The sequence below is a fragment of the Chelonoidis abingdonii genome, chromosome 2 (assembly GCF_003597395.2).
Source record: "Chelonoidis abingdonii isolate Lonesome George chromosome 2, CheloAbing_2.0, whole genome shotgun sequence".
NCBI lineage: Eukaryota > Metazoa > Chordata > Testudines > Testudinidae > Chelonoidis > Chelonoidis abingdonii.
The window spans coordinates 107,678,317-107,698,958 of record NC_133770.1 but is presented as its reverse complement, the minus strand read 5'-3'; the positions used below and the strand labels follow the sequence as shown (position 1 = coordinate 107,698,958).

General features: G+C 42.9%; 1 protein-coding gene across 5 annotated transcripts in view; it reads left to right on the top strand.

Moving 5' to 3' along the window:
* Nucleotides 1-20,642, top strand: part of TNS3 (tensin 3) — a 437,135-nt gene that overhangs the window by 157,107 nt on the left and 259,386 nt on the right. For all 5 annotated transcript variants that reach the window (XM_032796818.2, XM_032796815.2, XM_075062606.1 and 2 more), the window contains one exon: nt 2,549-2,660. In XM_032796818.2, coding sequence (XP_032652709.1) covers nt 2,549-2,660 — 112 coding nt within the window. Of the gene's footprint in view, nt 1-2,548; nt 2,661-20,642 lie in introns of those variants that run through there.

Genomic DNA, 20,642 nt, shown 5'->3' with positions numbered 1-20,642 from the left:
TGGGACAATGCAGATCACCACGCCCAGAGTAAAGCGCATGGGAATAAAACATTCTTGGTGGAGGGGATCTGGCTGTGGAGCAAACTTCCAGGAAGACCTGGCAAATCCACAGCCTGACTGTCTTCAGGAAATCTTACAAAAACGTCCTCTTCGAGAAGGCCTTTCAATCACAGGAATGACATTGACATGCTAACAACGCCTTCTACCTGTAAACGCCAACCAACCACAAAGAAAGAGAAAATTAATAAAATCTAAAAAACCCCAAAGCAATATTACCTCCCCAACCAGAATTCTTACCTGGAAAAGGGAGACTCCACAAAGTCCACTAGGAATTTTGTTATTGCTATGGTGATTTTATGTGGAAGTTGCTTAGCCACTGTTGTGATGTGCAACATTGTAGACCCCTAACATAGAACATCATCAGCTCTAATATTCAATGGCCCCATTGCTCCCTCCCTAACTGCACTGTGAATTAGAGGTACCTCCACTGAAATCAGTGAAGTTACAGTGATGTAACTGGGACTTATGCTCCTTAGGCCTTTTAAAAAGCTCCCCCCATATTTCTGATATAAAAAAAGGAAGCAGGGAAAAGATCTTTGAGCAGAAACTTCCTGTATCATGTAAGAATGGAAAAGGGCACAAATGCACTTATGTTCTTTACAGTTCATCTTCACTATGCAGCATAACTATGGTCATGATTTTCATCTAAAGGTAAAGTAGCCCTAAGCAAACATATGCAAGATGATTAGAAATACTTTAAACATTTAGGAAATGTTGTGACTCCAGCTTTTATAGGAATACACTTAGCAATCAGTCTGAATAATTAATAAGGTGTAATAATAATGCAATACAACTTTATTCATAACTGTTTTGTCTAGTATTAAATATTCCAAAGGAATAGGACCTTCCACCATTTCCCTAGGAAGAGTATTCCACAGTTCAATACATCTCACTATCAGATGTTTTTTCCTGAAGTTCAGCCTAAATTTTATTTCTTCACTTCAGATAATTCCTTTTGGATATGTATAGTAATATTAGGAGTTGGCACTTTTCATCTCTAGATCCCACAGCACTTCACAAAGACAGGTTAATATCATGATCCCCCTTTTAAAAATGGGGAGAACAAAGAGCAATGTCACACAATGAATAAACCATTTCAGAGCCATAAACAGAACCCAAATCTTGTCCATTGCAACATGCTGTCTCTTACATTTGAAAGTTTGCACCCTTCAGGGGTATGTAAATTGTTCTTATGAGCTTCTAGCTATACTTACAAGTTTCGTTATCTATTATGGAGGGACAGGTTTCCAACTAGGGATTCTAGACAGCAATAGTGCAGTCCAATTGCTCAAAAGTAAACATGTCCACTGTATTCTAATAGATAAGGAGAGTGATTTGTGTGTGCATGAAGGAGGAGGTAAATATGGGGCTTATAGAAACTCTATTGAGATTTTCATTGTCCAAGGCATTGTTCCTTTTTTAAATACATACCAAATTTTGTTTCCCATTTCTAAGTAGAACTTCAGCCAGCAACCATGATATTTTTCAGCCAACATGGCATTATTGCTGCTTTGCCTTTCTGCAGTAGACATGCTTTGTCTAGTGATGAGAGAGAGGCGGAATTTTTACCTGCTAGTTCGTGGTGCGGTCTTTCTTGGTTTCTGAAAATATCCAGTATTGCAGAAGAAGAGACAGAAATAATTTTCCATTATTAAATTTTAAAAGGGGTTTAAGATAATTAAGAGATGCTTCCTAAAAGTTTGCTAGCGGATTTGTATGTTAGGCTTTTGGAGAGGAACCAGGAGTTGTCTCTCTCTCTCTCTGTGTCTTGGGGTTTCAATAGCCTTCACTATGGTGTTATCTATGCACTTCCCAGTCTGCATACTGAAGTTCCCAGTGGACTTCATGGAGTTGTCTACTCTTTTCCCTTCTCTGATTATTTATGTGTTTGTTTATTTGTTTAAATAAATTATTTCAGTAATTGTGGGACCAATCCAAGGAAAAACATTAAGGTCTTGCCTACACAAGAAAGTTGCACTCATTTAATTTGTGTGATTTTAAATGCATATAGTTAAACTGGTACAAAAGACAGAGTAGACACTTTTTTGTTTTGATTTAAACCAAGCATACTTCAATTTAGCTAGTGAAAGAAGAATGTCCAAACATCTTTTAGCACTAATGAGTTAAATAGCCAATATGGCATTACTTACATTACATAAATTGACTTAAAACCAATTTAAGTTAAACCAGTGGAACTGTCTTGGATAGAGAAAGCATTAGGTTAATAGACAAATGCTTAATCTCACTTAAATTACCTTTTAGTGGACCCTAAATCTTTAGTGTAATAAAGAATTCTACACTAATTGTTCAAAATACTACACCGTGCAATATCAGAAATGCAGCATTTGGGGAGATTGAGTGAGTAGCGTTGAATAATGTAATAAGTGGCAGTTGTTTTGGCTATTTATAAATTTCATTTGTTTTGTTACATTTAAAGAGTAACATTCAAAAGTTGACAAGAGCTCTGATGTTTTCTCCTCTATTCCAGCCTGAAAACCTCGCTTCGAGTTCTCACACTTTCAAAAACAAGACCTTTAAGAAACCCAAAGACTGTAGTATCTGCAAACAAGCCATTGACAGCCAAGGCATTTCCTGCAGAGGTGAGTAATATGTTATGTGGCCTATTTATTGTCTTGCTATTTAAAACACAGCATTTTAGACTAGTGCTGAAGAGCTAGGAATTAATAATTTTGGAATTCCCCCTGTGCTAAATGTCTATAGACTCTAACTTGTTGGCTGTGTGTGTTCAGCATTAGACTTAATTTTTATTTGGACTTGCCTTTATTAGTTATACTATTCAGGCAGGTTCCAGAATAAGACTGTCTGTGCAAGCTCTGTTAGGAGCATGTGTGTATGAATGAGTGAGTTGATAGATGCCTATGGAATTTAGCCTGCAAATGAGGAAGTGACCCTTAGCTCACTGAGGCATGAAAGCTTTCTCTGCATGAATTCTTTCCTGAAATTCAGAAGAGCTGCCATGTTTTGTTTTTTTTTGTTTACAGTTGCTTTATGGTCTTGTATTTCAAGCCTGTGATTCGGCCTAATCATTCACACAGACACTGAGGGGGCTCGTTCCTCTGCTTCCACATGCAAAGGAGGGGGCAGTCAGCTGCTTCAGACACTGTTTTCCCTCTCTCCTCTCCATCCTACAGAAGACCCTCCCTGGGTCCAGAGATCCTCATGTGGGGAAGAGGCAGGAAATGTAGTAGGGAGGGGAATGAAAGAGAGAGACCTTTTTCCCTTTCTGTACACAAGCAGTAAATGTATTCAAAATGTGGATTCATGAGGCTTCATTCATTTATTCACAGTGCCCTGTCGGCATAGAGAATCAAGCCTGAGGGAGGGTAGTTATTGGGACATCTGTCAGTGGAGTTGCAAAGTAATCAGTTTGCAGTGGAGCAGGAGAGTAAAAGCACAGGGCCTTTTGCATAAAAGACCTTGAGATCTGCCTGGATCCCCGAGATTCACAAGTTCTACCTTCCTTCTTCCATGAAACAATTTGGGAAAAGTTCAAGATTTGCTTCCTTCTAGGGCCTCTCCCACAGGTTTCCCTATGAGCGGGTTTGATCCCTCCATTGATTTCAGCTGGTTAATGTTTAACAATGTCTTGTTACTCCACTTTAATAAATCTGTCTCTCTAACAAATGCATATGTAATCCACCCATTTAATATAAGCAAATGCTTCTTGCCTCTCACTTTAAATATACACAATAATTTCATTTTATGAAGGATCTTCTTGGTGCTAGTGGCATTTTTCTAATGAAATGGAGATTTTTCTTCCTTTCTTTCACCGGGAGGCCCAGCCTCTGTGTTCCTTGCTCTTGCAAAACTCTCATTAGGAGTTAATGGGAGACTTGGGTATGTAAAGAATGCAGGATTAAGTGGTGTGTGTGTGTGTCTGTGTGTACGTACCTGTGTTCTTGAAAAGGTATAAACATGGCAAATGGACAGTTACATGAATAATATCCCATTTGTTCAGCATTAGTTCAAAGGCATTTTGTTACAATTGCAGGAATGTCAGAAAATGTACAACTAACACAGCTGCCATCAGCTTGAAGAGGTTTAATCCCTAATGAGGCATTCCCTGGAACTTCATTGTTTTCATTTCTGGAGGAAAAAAAAATTAGAGGATTCTCCCTCTTGGGATCTAGCAGCATAAAAGAACCATGGATCTGGTTAGGGAAGAGTTCCTCAAGCAGGAACTGAATAAGACAGCCACAGGCTATCTTACAAAGCCCACTCCATAAGCTCTGGTACAGGGACCAGTGGCTGGAGGGGGAATGCCAGTAGGGTTGTAGAGAACCAGGGACAGTTTGGGTTGAGTGGTTGTAGCTTAGGCACTGTTTCAACCCCTGCGGCAGCCCAGAATCAGAAAGGCACAATGGTGGTTACCGCCACCTTACCTTACCTCTCTTCTCCCTAGGCAGCAAGTGTTTTGTTGTACCTCCCTCAGGCTGATCACAGAATTACACCCGATAAGTTTAAATAAAATTTCTTCACACCTCCATATCATTAAGGCTACATCTACACTGCACACGTCTTGCAGCAGCATGTAGGGTATGTGTAGCTACATGTCGCAGTGAAAAGCAGGCTGTGTCCACACTGTGGTGTGGAGCTACATATGTCAGTGAAAGACTCTGGCAGAGGAGAGTCAGTGGGGAAAGGATCAGCAGCAGGGAGAACCTTTCTCCACTGCTGGAGTCATTCCCTGTGGCAGGGAAAGGCTCCAGCCATGTTGGGTACATACCCACAGCGTTCACGTATGGTTTTTGCTCTACTTGCCTAAGCAGTGACTCATCAGCTATACTGTTGGGGGCAGAGGCAGTGAGTTATATGGGCCCGTGGTGCCTGGGATCCAGCAATATTCAGGACCCAGGACCCGGCTCCACCAATGTTCAGGGCCAGGTCTCTCCCCTGGCCCTACCTGCCATCCCCTGGTCCCACCTGCTGCCTCCCCCGAGCATTCCTGCTGCCCTGGGCAGCGGGCGGCTGCCCCCTCCAGCTCTGCACTGTGGTCCCTCACCAGCTGCTGCCAGCTACAAGAGAGTGGAGCTGGGGGCAGACTGAGACGGCTGCTGTGCCTGCGGAGGGAGCCCCCTCCCCCCCGGCAGGTGACTCCGAGTTGACTCAGAGTGGTGGGGGGTTATCTTGGCTGGACCTCCTGAGCAGCAGCCTGGAGGGACTTGGGTGAGTGTCGTGCTGTGGGAGGGCACGCGTGGAGGGGTCCTTCCCTCCCCAGGAGCTTGCTGCTGCCATCAGGGAGAGGGCTGGGGGAAGTTCTCCTCTCTGGCCCCCAGCCCCGGGGTAGCCTGCCTGCTGCACCCCAAACTCTTCATCCCTGGCCAGCCTCATGCCCCGCAACCCCTCCTGTACCCCAACCCCTGTCCCAGAGCCCACACCCAAACTCCCTCCCAGAACCCACACCCCTCCTGCACCCAAACCCTCTCCCAGAGCCTGAACCCCAACTCCCTGCCCCAGCCCAGATCCTGCACCCAGCATCCAAACTTCATCCCAGATCCCACACCCAAACATCCTCCCATAGCCTTAGGCAGGTGTGTGTGTGTGGGGGGGGGACCTGAACTTGTTCTGGGCACCACCAAAAATTATACAACCCTGCCGCCCCTGGTTGAGGGAGGGGGAATGTCATACATTTACTCTACACCAGGGGTTTCCAAACTTGGTTCATGGGTAAGCCCCTGGCAGGCGGTGAGACACTTTGTTTGCCTGAGTGTCTGCAGGTATGGCCACTCGCAGCTCCCAGTGTCTGCAGTTCGCCGTTCCTGGCCAGTGGGAGCTGCGAGCAGCCATGCTTGTGGACGCTCAGGTAAACAAAGCATCTCACAGCCTGCCAGGGGCTTACCCTGAACAAGCTGCGAACCAAGTTTGGGAATCCCTGCTCTACACGGTGCTTGTCCCATAATTAAGATTCCACGAAAGGTGGAATTACCACACCAATCCTTGGGCACATTGCTGGGTGGCAGCATAGTCCCTCCTACCGCTATTATTCCACTATTGCCAAGCTCCGAATGCAAAAATCATAAGTCAGACCCAAAACATTCATGAGATTGGTCCAACATCATGAGAGCTTAAAATAATGCTGTGTTTTGAGCTGTCTTCTGATTTCTGAACTCCCCCTACCCAACCTACAGATTGTCTATGACAAATAATGTTGCCAATGCAAAGTGACAAATATGATTCTGGCCACCTTACCCCTGAATCATCATTATTCTTATTCTTAGTGTGTAAATTAATTCTGTGCTCCAGCCTCTACTTCAACAGCATTACCAACTCTCTAAATTTCTTTGCCAGGCAAGCTATTTTGGCTGGGTCTGCAGCTAATCTGGGTGCCAAAAGCTTGAGCCCTCTCTTAAATTTCAGTCCTGTCTGGGTGGGGAAACCCTCTGGTTGTTTGTCTTCCCCAATTCCCCATCTCCTGGGGAAGAGCAGCCAATCAAAGCTGTTGTAGGAGAAAAACAGAGCTCTGCCCCCTCCCCTCAGTAGCCAAGAGAGTTTTGGTGTAGAGTAGGCAGGAGAAGGAGCCCAGCAGTTCAGGGTATCCCTGCCTCCTCCACCCCACTCCCTTCCTTTGAACAGTGGGTTAGTCTGATGTCTGCATATCTTTCTCCCTGCAACACCATACTGGGAAGAAGGAGAGGGGGTTGAAGAAGCCCTGGAGCTGCAGGAGAGGAGCACTGGAGCTGGGGGAGAATTGATGTGTGGCAAGATTGATGGCACTGGGATCAGGCAGATATGGAGGCTCAGGGGGAGGAGGGGTTGGATGTCACAGAATTGATCTGGGGGCTGTGAGGGAGAGACAGAATTTATTAATTAGAATGTTGAGGTCTTGGGGAGAAGCTGGAAACTCCACCCTATGAGGCAGCCAGTGAGAGCTCTGGCAACAGGGGCCAAAATCATCTTGCTCCATAAATCTGGGAGTGTTGGGAACAGTAATTGTCACACACACTGGGAGTAGGTAGGAGAAGTTCAAAAATCAAAAGACAGACCAAAAAACACAATGCATTGGGTTTTGGGGGCCAAGCTCATGAATTTTGAACTTTGGGGTTTGGCAGTGTTGCTTCAACTCTGCATCCTCAGACCCCAATCAATTAATGTCTTGGCCTCTAGCCCCACATTTGCTCATCCTTAAGTTATGCAGGTTTTTCATTCCTCCAAGGCAGGGCAGCTCCAAGGGATCCTCTCCTTCTTCCCAGGCCTGGTGTTGCAGAGTTAGAAATAGCCTGAGGGCAGGAGGAGCAGAGAAGAGCTGACTTGTTATTCACAGGAGGGGAGTGGGGAGCAGAGCAGCACTGGTCTGCTGCCGCCTCATGGAAATGATACACCTGCTCCCTCTGCACAACCTTATCCCATTATCCAAAACTCCTCTCAGATCCTGAAGGGAAGGGCAGAGAAAGTTCTGCCTGCACCTGCAGCAGCTGTGGTTGGCTGTTCTTGTCCAGGCTATGAGAAGGTCAATACACCAGAGTGGGTTTTCCCTGGACAGTTGAAATGATGGCGGGAGCTCCTCCCATCACTGGCAGACTGGCCAAGCTTTCCTTACTCATGAATCCCGAGAGGTGGCAACACAGTGTTCTAGCCTCAGGGAGGCAATAGTTGCTGCCTTTTCTTACCTCTTTGGGCAAAGACTGGGACCCTTGGAGTTACATAACTGCACAGTCAGTGCCACTATATTCGAGACCCACCTTGGGTCCCCCTATGTACTGCACACGTTGTGCTGAGGCCCACTTGCTGGGCTGCTCTTCTACTTCCTCTCCCTGTGAAGAGTTAAAGCAGCCCATCTAGAGCACTGAGGCTTTCGTGGAGGAGGCTCTGTGAGGGTTAAGTGAATTCCATCCAAAGTTAACAGATACAGTGCCATCCAATTTCACTGCTGTGTGTTACCTTTGGCTTTGTAATTGCTTGGTGCTTCTTTGTGAGAGAAGCCTCAGAGTGGGTCTGCGGGTGGGGGTTGGGGTAGAGGATGGATTCCGAGAAGGAAGATTTGAAGAGAGTCAATTTTTCTCTCAATTTATAATATGGAATTTATAAAACAGATAGATGCTTAGAATTATATGTTAACCCCCCACTCCCTCCTGACAAGTTAACTCAGAGATAGTGAAACTCCATTAACGGTGAAGTAAAAAAGAAAATCGGGGCCAAATCCTGGATTTCTGTCTTAGATCGGTTCCCTGTGAACTCACTAAGTAAAGTGAACAAGGCCTCTTGTGAAGCTGGTGTGGGGGGAAAGCAATGGCTTCACTTATAAGATGGTGGCTTTGTGGATTGATGAGAAAATCTTACTTTCTTATTGTTTGTCTTGAGAAAATAATAGCTTTTTGTACAGATTGTAAGTTCTTTCCCGCCTGTAATATCTTATCAGCTGCAAGAAAGCTATGTGTCAGAAAAATGAGGGCAGGGGGAAAGCTCCAGATTGACTTGTGTGTAGTTTATTGTGCTTATCTAGCAATGAATCATCTGTTCTTTGTATGGAAACAGCCATAATTGGGTATTGTAATGATCAGATAACTTTGTCTTTGGTGCAAGGCACACTGCTTGCCAGGGTGCGTCTTTGGTCTTTTCTTAAAGGCACTGTGTCCTTCATTCAGATCCAGCTCTGAATGGAGTGTCTAAAAATTCTCTCTAAAAAGTGAATGATTGACTCACAAAAGGGCACATGAGTGATGATGTCACCTTGTCCTAGTAAACTTTAGCTGTCCTCAGACAAGCATGTTCAGTTCCAGTGATTTTAATGGCCTCTATTGAAAAAATAATACAAAAGGAAGGAGGATCTGGGGCAATGGGGGAGTTAGATAAATAAGCTACTGTGTATTTGAATACCTGGTAAACTGAATCATGGCTCAGATATTTCTTTGATACCATATTTCAACATGAAGGAGCAATCAAGCTTTGAATTTTACAGTCATTGTACATTTCTTCAGAAAGCAGAGTGCTATTTTTCTCTCCTAGTCATAACAGAGGGGTCTCAAAGGCTGCAAATAATGGTTCTGCAATGTGCAAATCAGTCTTGTGAGTTAAGGTTTGAAACTTAAACCTTTCCGCCAAGATTCTTCAGTTTAATTCATTTCAAATCAGAGATCAGAGTCATTTAATCATTTATACTTTCTGAGGTACCAAAAGAGTTGCCTAACTATGATCCATATGTCAAGCTGTCTGGAGTGGCTGATGACTGTGAGTGCCTGCCTCAGGGCAGACTGTCAAAAACAGAGCAGATACCTCAAAATGATGATATGTTCTATAATTAGATTTTACCACGCCAGTAACAGATGTGAATTTCTGGATCACTATAACAGTTTTACCACGGATTTAAAGACAGTTCCGTTAGACTCTCCAATAGTGATCTATTAATTTGAGGGCAGATGCAGGAGGCAGCCACTGGAGATCTCTGGCTTCAGTTAGGTGTCTCTGGCCTTGTGAGAGTTCAGACAGCAAAGAGATGAAAAATCTTCACATCGGCTATTTTTGTTTCCCTCTTCCAGCATTCAGAACGATGGGATGAGGTGTTCCGCACATACTTCGCCGCGGACACATGGGGCAATTAACAAAGCTTTTGTCTTATAATGGCCCACTTAAATTCTGACAGTTCTCCTGTGTGGGCCAGGGGGGATGATTCCTGTGCCTGGGTTCACAAGTTCAGAGCGAACGTTTTCAAAGTTATTAAGCGAAATGTACATATTTTCTTATAGTATGGAATATAGACATTACAAGTGACATTAATGTCTGCAGCAACTAACAAGCATTTCATAGAGTCTAAACACTAAATACGGTCTTATGTTAGTTTTGTGCAAAACAGGTATTAGTTATGAGACTAATACTTGTTTTGCACAAAACTAACATACAGGTGAACAGGTCTAGTCTCCAGCTACGAGTTCGTCAGTTCTTAGCTAATGCCTGCAGACTGGGCAAGAGGTGGCATCTGGTCTGCCAGCATCACACTCTCATCGTAAAGTCAGTTCTATTTCTGTCTCTTTAAATTGTGTTTTTGATCTTTCTGGTGGCTGATTTTCATATTACTGAAAAGGCACATTAATTGTTTTTCCTTTGTAAATCAGTTACTATAGCCAGGTAGGTTTTTAAAAAACAGTTACTGTTTGTTTTGGCTATTATATTGTGGTCTGAATCTTTCACCAGTCAAATGATTGATTGCTGTAGAACAATACACCAAAGCACATTATATATTCTGATTTTTTCCAGCTGCTGCAAATTACTTCTATTGCAGATGCAAATCAAATTGGAGGCAGTTTGGGAAGACATGCATTTTTCTAAGCAATACTAAAAGCCATCCATTTTCAGCTTTTACATTTTTACTGATAAATTCCTGAAATTTACAAAAGCTGCTGTTTGTTTTTTACTGATTTTTCACATAACATTTAGACCACTCTAGTACATGAAAATACTGATTATGTTAAGAAAATCCTATGTTACGTTACATAGATGTGCTTATGTTAATCTAAGTGTAAATATAAAGCCCTGTCTGTTTAAACTAAGGCAACACTGTGAAAGAAACACACACATGCAAGTGCACACATATATGTACTGTTAATGTACAGTTCATGAAATAAACCATAGCATTAAACTGCTTTTACTTTTAATGTTCTTACTTTTCTCCATTTGTTGCTTTGTTTGTATCCTCATGTCCCCAGTCATAACCCCAATATTTTATCCAGAATATTGTGAAGTTAATTTTTTGCACCCGTTTTCATCCTTTTTTTAAAATTTTTGTTATAAACACTGATAAATTCCTGGGAAACTTTAAACAAAATAATAAAAACAAAGGTCTGTAGTTATGCTGTGTTAATTCTCATATATAGAGTATGGGTGTGTGAAGTAGTGGTTAACCAAGAATTCAAATCTCTTTTATTATTTGAAAAAAATGTTTTAAACTGTTGAAACATTACTTTAAATTTACATTGTATGGGCTTTGGATGCAAGAATTGTCATTTTCCATATGTTTGTACAGCACCTAGCACAAAGAAGCCCAGGCTTTACTGGTGCCTCCAGGTGCTATTATGTTATACATTGATTATTGTGGTGATGATTTATTATTCCGTCAGTCTTCAATAGACCAAATACCTGAAGCAAGACTGTTCTTACTGTTTGACCATTAAAAAATCTGGTTATTTGAGATTTCCGGACCAAAGCAATTAATAAGTTTAAATGAGCATAAAAATTGTGGTTCAAACCAAGCCAAGCCTCCCTTTGTTAATCTAAATCAATCATGAATACACCTGTACAAAAGTTCTCCATCTTATATTGGGCCAAATTCTGTGAGATGTACAACCTAAGTGACCCACCGGTGTTGCACTTGACTTACACTGTGCATTTAGGGTAGTATATGACTGGGACACAGTCAAGCATGGTAGACTCCAATCTCACTTATCTGCTAAAAGTTGCATTTTGACTTTCCACATACCCTCAGGCAAAGGCAACTGGGTCTCCAAAGTAAGGGCTGCAGTTATTTTAAAATCCCTTATTTGACTGGGTGACCACAACAAGCCCAGGACTATCTCCTCTGGGCATAGGCGTCAACTTTTCCCGGCGCCAGTGGTTGCTCGTGCCCCCCCCACCCCTGGCCCTGCCCTGACTCCACCCCTGCCCTGCCCCCATTCCAACCATTTCCCCAAAGTCCCTGCCCCAACTCCGCCCCCTCCCTGCCCCTATTGGACCCCTCCCCAAATCCCCGCCCAGGCCCCGCCTCTTCCCCCGAGCGTGCCACGTTCCTCCTCCCTCCCAGTGCTTGCCACTGCAAAACAGCTGTTTCTCAGCACAAGCGCTGGGAGCTAGGGGAAAAAAGTGGGCACGTGGCACACTCAGGGAGGAGGCAGAGTGGAAGTGGAGGTTAGCTGGGGCCAGGGAGCAGGGCAGGGAGCTACCGGTGGGTGCAGAGCACCCACCAATTTTTCCCTGTGGGTGCCTATGCTTCTGGGTGTAGGGGACTATTAGAAGGTGGATTCAAGGGGACTATTAGACTACTAGAAGGTACACCTCAAGTGCAAGTCTAGATCATAGTGAATCCAGAGTCTTTGACCAATGAGACTACAAGATGGGATTTTTAAGACAACTGCTTTGTGTTCTAGAAGCCAGCTAGTCTCTCTGTGAAATTCCTCTCTATGCCCAGAGCCTATGCAAGTCCTGTGATCCACTCAAGCCCTCTTTTATAAGTTTAAGTCAGACATCTATAGTGCATGGAGCTCTGTACGCAGTGATGAATTTTATCCTTTATTAGTAGCAAGCTAAAATATATTTTTATAGTGGGTCTGATCTGGACTTGGCAAACTGTCGCTAGTGCTTTTTAAGAATACTGTGTAATATAGTTGAATAGCAAGTGGTTTCAAATACTTTGATAGCTAAATTCCAGTGATATTAGCCTGCCATATAATCTGAAAAGCATGCTTGTGTCTGCTTTTGGATTTAGCAGGTGAGCACAGATTGTCAGCTGGAAATATCAAAGGAATTTGGGCCTTGCCAGGGTCAGTGGCATTATAGTGATTTTTTTGTTGAAGCTGAATGGTGAGCATATGGTGTGTGAGTGTTCATGAATATATAAATAAAAATTGTGATAAATGAACATACATACATTTATCCTAATTTGTGAGCAAAAAGGGGTATAGGGCAGATCCACGGTCTTTTGGAGACGATGGAAAAACTAACATTGACTCCAATGGATTTTTGGTCAGGCTCATAGTTATTACTTCCAGTTCCACATGATATTTTATTCTCTCTCAAGCTCTGAACCAGCAAATCTCATTGACTTCAATAGCACTATTCAAATGCTTAAAGATAAGCATGTGGATAAGTGTTTTCAGGTTCTGGGTTCAATGGTGTTTACAAATGGCATAGCAGACATGGCTCAGTTGCTGTTTCGCTGGTCCAAAGAACGCAAACGTTGATTACTGTTTAGATCACTCTTATAAACAAATATGGGGAAGTTGCTAATCAAATCCAGTTGGGAGTTCAGAAGGCTTGCAAGGGTATGGCTGGTGATTGCCTACTACCCATGTGATACATTTTTGATTACCCATTGTTAATAAACATTTAATGATACTATAAACTATAGTTATGATGAGAGCAACTGCAGATACATATAGACCAAATGTACACATAATCAACATTGATTTCCACAGATTTAATAAAAAGGCAACTAATTAATCATCTGAGCAGTAATGTTTCAATACAGAACTTGGCTTACAGAATACTGCGTACCTATGCATAATTAGGGGAGATGGAAAATGGAAAACTGAGCTAAGAATCACCAGAATGTACAGAGACCCACAAAGAGCCACTATAATTAGTAGAACAAAATAATAATGTTTTATATTTACTCTGCATACCTTTTCATACCAAAGGACCACAGAGCACTTCACAAACGATATACAAACTTCAGCCCTAAAGTGCAACCATCTCTGGGGTTGAGGGTAACAGTTAGAGGAGTAACTTTCACACAGCGCTTTGGGAGGGAGGCAAGAAGGAGTGTTTTGGCCAGGCGTACAGGGATACTTTCGTATTCTTAAACATCCTATTAAACATTTTTGAACATTCATATCAACCAACACAAACCTCAGATTTTATGGTCACTTCAGAAAAGCTTTCAGGTGGTAAATGAATTTGAGTTTTATGGTATTTAACCCAGAATGGTAAGAGCTGAATCAGTCGTGCCAGGATTTGTGCTTGTGATTATAAAGCGTGTAGGTATTTGCAAGCTGAAGTTCAGACTATTAAGATCTCTCCCTTAAAGTAATAGCCTCTGTTCTTTACTAATAACAAGTTCAGAAACGTAGGTAAAAAAATGGGTAAGTCTGACCTTCAAATCTTCAGCAATGCATTGAGGTATACCTGCAAACTTGTAAGCTGATCCCATTTGAATGGACCCAAAATGCACAGTCTTCAGGTGTGACTCATATGGGAAATAGGTGAACTCAGTGTAATCCTAGAGCATGCATTCACTGCATATTGTAGTACCTCGTATGACCAATGCGACACACCACTCTAAGTACCACATGTGAGAGAGAGACACAAAACAGGCTTCAGATGTTTTTGGTTAGAAGCCACATTTGCTTTTATAGATGGCTTTTAAAACAAAAATAGAAAGGGGCAATTTATGGAAGAAAACAATAACCCAGAGGAAACAAAGCATAACAAAATGAACCTCCCAAAGCTCATATAAGAGTTGTCAAGTGAGCAAGCCTCCTGGAAGTGATGCTGCAGGGTCCATACCACACATTCCTGGGGGCTGAAGGAAGCTTCAGAGACTAGGTTGAAACCACAAACTCAATTTCACTTATGACCCACACAGATCTGAATTCAGGTTTAAAGAGGTGAAAGACTAGGGTGCTAGCTTAGCCTCTTGACATTGCAAATGATATTAAATAAGAGGGTCCTTGAAACATGGTCCAGATACCACATACCTCAGTACGTCCTTGGAGGATCACTTTGCTTGTCTTACAAGGTTTTGTCCTTCTCAAAGAGAGTCCTGTATGTCACTAGTATGTTTGAAGAGCTAAAGGAGAGACTTACCTGAAACTGGACAAACTCACTTTATAGGAACATCAGGCCTGTTGAATTAGAGGAACAATATTTAAAAATAGCCCCCAGTTCTATGCTGGATTAAGATTGAATCGTCTCACACAAGACTGAAGTCATCACATCACAGCCATTTCATATTTTTTATATTCAGCAGTTCTTATATTCAACCATACAATGAGACCATCATCATAATTCCAAAAAAACCCCACCAAACCGTAATATTGTGTTAAATCAACACCCAGAAGGAATACAAAATAAAACTGGATTTTCAAAGAAGTCTAAGGGAATTAAATCCCATTGCAAATTTAAAAAGAGGTGGAGCAGGGAAGAGGTTGCTAAGGATACGTCTACACTACGAAATTAGGTCAAATTTATAGAAGTTGGTTTTTTAGAAATTGTTTTTATATGGTCGATTGTGCATGTCCCCACATAAAATACTCTAAATGCATTAAGTCGGCAGACTGCATCCACAGTACCGAGGCTAGCGTCAACTTCTGGAGCGTTGAACTGTGGGTAGCTATCCCACTTCTGGGTTGAGATCCCAATGCCTGATGGGGCAAAAACAGTGTCGCGGGTGGTTCTGGGTACATGTTGTCAGGCCCCTCCCTCCATGAAAGCAATGGCAGACAGTGGTTTCACACTTTTTTTCCTGAGTTACCTGAGCAGATGCCATACCACAGCAAGCATGGAGCCCACTCAGCTCACCATCACCGTACGTTTCCTGAGTGCTGGCAGACGTGGGACTGCATTGCTACACAGCAGCAGCTCATTGCCTTTTGTCAGCAGATGATGCATTACAATTGGTAGCCATTGTCGTCGTACACCTGGGTGCTCTTTTAGCCAACCTTGGTGAGGTTGGTCAGGGCACCTAGGTAGACATGGGACTGACTCAGCCAGGTCATTCCCATTTTCTGGTGAGCACCCAGGAGATGACGATGGCTAACAGTCATACTACACCATCTTCTGGCGAGCACCCAGGAGATGACGATGGCTAGCAGTTGTACTGCACCATCTGCTGCCAGCTGAAGATATGAAAGATAGATGGAGTGGATCAAAACAAGAAATTGACCCGATTTGTTCTGTGAAATTAATGGCCTGCTAAACCTAGGGTTTTGAGTTCAATCCTTGAGGGGGCCATTCTGTGTGACAGTTGTTTGTGTTTCTCTTTGATGCAAAGCCACCCCTTTTGTTGATTTTAATTCCCTGTAAGCCATGTCATCAGTCGCCCCTCGCTCCATCAGAGCAATGGCAGACAAAACCAGGAGAGGAGGCGACGGCAGCACGGTGACGAGAGTGTTGAGGACATAGACATGGACGTAGACTTCTCACAAAGTACAGACTGGGCAATGTGCAAATCATGCTGATGAGCTCTGCATGGTTACCTGTGCTGATCAGCTCGCCATACTGGCCAGACAAGAAATGAAATCAAAAGTTTGCGGGCCTTTTTCTGTCTACCTGGCCAGTGCATCTGAGCTGAGAGCACTGTCCAGAGGAGTCACAATGGAGCACTCTGGGATGGCTCCCGGAGGCCAATACTGTCGAATTGCATCCACACTACCCCAAATTCGACCCGGCAAGGCCGATTTCTGTGCTAATCCCCTCGTCGGAGGTGGAGTAAAGAAATCGATTTAAAGACGCCTTTAAGTTGAAAAAAAGGGCTTCGTCGTGTGGACAGGTCCAGGCTTAAATCAAGGTTACGCTGCTAAATTCAACCTAAAATCATAGTGTAGACCAGGTCTAAAACTTTTGGGCTCATTTGAAAGTCAAGGCCTAAAATTCTACAAGCACTTTGTTCCTCTCACAGGAAGCAAGTGGATCTAGATGAGGAGAACAAATCTCTGCCCTTGCAATTATAATGTCACAATATTTTTCTCTGAATTTAATTCTCTGAATGCTGTAGATGTGGGGACACAATTCTTACGTTTACCACAGTAGTAGCAAATAAAAAAATTACACTAACATCAAAGTCCACCCACAATAAAGCACAAATACTCTGTTATGGATGGAGTGCAGTGTTATGGATGGAGTGTTATGGAAGTGTGCTGGGAGGATAAAATCTACACTCAACTCAAGTCCACAGCTGCTATTCCAGACTGTGGTTTGAAATAGTGCCTATAGCTTCTCCACATCCTGTTATGGGATCACTGGATCATGGAAATGGTCCTTCAGCACTTGCCAGCAGAGGTTTGAATGGGATATACAGGCACTCCTGTCTGAGTGCTCTGTTAGAGCACCTCACATCTCTACCCATTGTTCTAGTCTTAAGTGTTGTGCAGGGCCTTATGCTGGCCCTGTGGATCTAGTTCAATAGTGTGTGAGCCATCAAATACTATCTTTGTTTTTAAATTGGAGTTTAAAAATAGAAAGAGGTTTTGTGCTAAGTGGAAAACAATAAAACAAACAAAAATGATCTAGGGAGGCAGTGCTGGGGCACAGGAAATGAACAAGCCGATGTTGCTGTTATAGTGGTTGTTCATATTGCAACATCATCAGCATATGACTGATAACTTCTTAAAAATAGAATCCTCATTTTCTGCTTTCAAGGTCAAACTTCTGCTCTTTTTCATCACGAGGGGACTCTCTCTCATTTTAGCCTCAAACATGCCTCTGTCCCACCCAAACTCATTTATCATCTTACTCTTATTGTAAATTATCATTGTAAGGTTCCTGCACAGTTATTTTTCATGTCTTTCATTGTTGATCTTTATCTCATGTCACTGCTGCTGTTTAGTTGTAGAGCTGGTTGAAAAAATTCAGCAAAATGACAAAAACATATTTTCTGATTATTTAACCCGAAGAAAAAGAAAAGGGAAAAAACACCCACACAAACTGTGCAGGGCTTCCTAGCCCTAGCCTCTTTCTTTAACCCCCTCCCACCCCAAGCCCTCCGTTTTAAATAAGTTTGTTTATCCTTATGCCCAGGGATTACAGTAGGCTAGAATCCACCAGAAATCATGTCTGCCTTCTACAATAACTGAGCAGGTACATTAGCTTTCCAGTAACTTAGGCCTTGGGAAGTACAGCATATTGTCTCTGTGGCTCATGACACAAGTGTGATACAAAAATAATTAAATTGGCACACTGACTTTATGGAGCTTCCTGCCCCCATTGATGTCAATAGAAAAAATCAGTGGAATCAGAATTAGGCTCTTGTTATCAGGGGGTTGTTTTAAATCCTACCTATGCTGAAATATTGCCCAAAGGCGTGTGTGCCTTTTGAGTTTATCTTGACAGTGGGGAGAAAAATTGTCACACATTCAGCTGGAAAAATTGTCAACTGGATTTTGTAAGTCCCATTTCTGCATTTGAAAGCTATAAATAGGGACATATGTAGGGAAAAACAGGGATACTCTTTTTTAACTCAGTTGAAGTGCTTGTGACTAAGAGAGGAACAGAGTGGAAAATGGACATACAAGGTGGATAGAATCATCGGGCTCAATGGGTAGTGATCAATGGCTCCATGTCTAGTTGGCAGCTGGTATCAAGTGCGTGCCCCAAGGATCGGTCCTGGGGCCAGTTTTGTTCAATATTTTCATTAACAATCTGGAGGATGGCATGGACTGCACCTTCAGCAAGTTTGCAGATGACAGTAAACAGAGGAGTGATAGATGCGCTGGAAGGTATGGATAGGATACAGAGGGACCTAGACAAATCAGAGAAATGGGTCAAAAGAAATCTGATGAGGTTCAACAAGGACAAGTGCAGAGTCCTGCACTTAGGACGGAAGAATCCCATGCACTGCTGCAGACTAGGGACCGTGTGGCTAGGCAGCAGTTCTGCAGAAAAGGATGTAGGGGTTACAGTGGATGAGAAGTTGGATATGAGTCAACAGTGTGCCCTTGTTGCCAAGAAGGTGTGGTAAACGTTCCTGTCCCAAATCTGGACTTAGCGACAAAATCTGGGTGCTTACTGTGAACCTCCCACGCTTATACCCAGCTTGGTATCTCGCCTGCACCAGCCGAAGTTTTCCAGGGTTCGGCCCTCGGGTCCCAAACACTTTCTGGGGACCCTCCAAACCCAAGCCCCTGGTGCTCCTCTATCTCATCCCCAGCTACCCCCTTTCCTGGGTTAAGCCAGTGCACGATGCTGTCCGTTCCTTTGAAAACAACAGAGAGGCATCTAGCTTCCCCGAGGCTATGCATTCAAACTAGTCAGCTCACACAAGAGATTCACCCTCCCTTTGTCCCATAGCCTTTCCCGCCCTGGGACAATAGGAAAGTAAGACAGAGACTTGGGCTTTTCCCTCCCCCCCTAGCCTGTCACAGATGTAACAGAGCTCTGGGCACAGAAATCCTCTCCCCTGCCTCACTAGGAAAGAAACTCCAACATTTTAAAAAGAAACTTTAATAAAAATGAAAGAATATACAGAACAATAATATCTGCATTAGAAACTCAATACAGGAATAGACTTATAAGAAAATAGGAATAACAGTCTGATTTAAAGATAGCCCAATTAACCAGTCCAGCAAACAACACCCATGTAAATACAATCAAAGCACATCACAGCCGATTACTTTGGTCCTTTGTACTCACACTTGATAGTAAATATTTGAAGAAGATGAGTTAGAAGAAAAGCTTGTAACTCACAGCGAGGGAAACAAAAAGACCTGAGTTCCAGTTCCCTCCCAGACTTTAAAAAAAATCCAGGTCTCTGATTGGTCCTCTGGTCAGGTGTTTGGTTCCCCCTTTGTTCACCCTTTACAGGTAAAAGAAAATTAACCCTTACCTATCTACTTATGACAGAAGGCTAATGGCATTTTGGGCTGTATAAGTAGGAGCATTACCAGCGGATCGAGGGATGTGATCATTCCTCTCTATTCAGCATTGGTGAGGCCTCATATGGAGTACTGTGTCCAGTTTTGGGCTCCACACTACAAGAAGGATGTGGAAAAATTGGACAGAGTCCAGCGAAGGGCAACAAAAATTATTAGGGGGCTGGAACACATGACCTATGAGGAGAGGCTGAGGAAACTGGGATTATTTAGTCTGCAGAAGAGAAGAATGAGGGACGATTTGATAGCTGCTTTCAACTACCTGAAAGGGGGTTCCAAAGAAGATGGATCTAGACTGTTCTCAGTGGTACCAGATGACAGAACAAGGAGTAACAGTCTCAAGTTTCAGTGGGGGAGGTTTAGGTTGGATATTAAGAAAAAACTTTTTCACTAGGAGAGTGGTGAAGCACTGGAATGGGTTACCTGCGGAGGTGGTGGAATCTCCTTCCTTAGAGGTTTTAAGGTCAGGTTTGACAAAGCCCTGGCTGGGATGATTTACTTGGGAATTGGTCCTGCTTTGAGCAGGGGGTTGGACTAGATGAGCTGCTGAGGTCCCTTCCAACCCTGATATTCTATGATTCTATGACATATATACCCACCACAGCCTTATGTAACTCGACATATATCTTGTTGGTGCTCAGACTTACTAGTTACTTACTGGGTTTTTTAGAGCTTGTCTTCCTGCAAGTCAGTGGGAAGTGGAAAGCGTCAAAATTGTTTCATGTCCTTTTAGTCCATCTGTAGCTGAAAAGATTCTTTTAGTTGTTGTTTTGTTTTTGAATGGGAAATAACTGAGAAAACTTCTGTATTTTCTGAAAGACCTTCTTTGTTCTAGATTCCAATTGCAGGCTTTATTTGCATGTATGAATGCTTTAAGATTTAGCAATACATATATGCACGAATAAATTTTCATTGTGCTTTACAATCCATTTAAAACTAGCAATAACTCTCCAGTACTATTGAGTGGTATAATAGATAGTGCTATAAAATCATTCTAAAGACAGCCCTGCTTTATAAGTACATAAGAATGGTTTGAGCCAATACCGCCAATGGTCCATCTAGCCCAGTAGCCTGTCTCCTGGTAGTGTCTGGTGCCAGATGTCCTGATTTTATAGGGACAGTCTCGATGTTCGGAGTTTTATCTTATATAGGCACCTCTTACCCCTCACACTTATCCTGATTTTTCACACTTGCTATCTGGTCACCCTACTTCAGAGGGAATGTACAGAACAGAACAGTTTTGTATGATCCATCACCTGCTGTCCAGTCTCA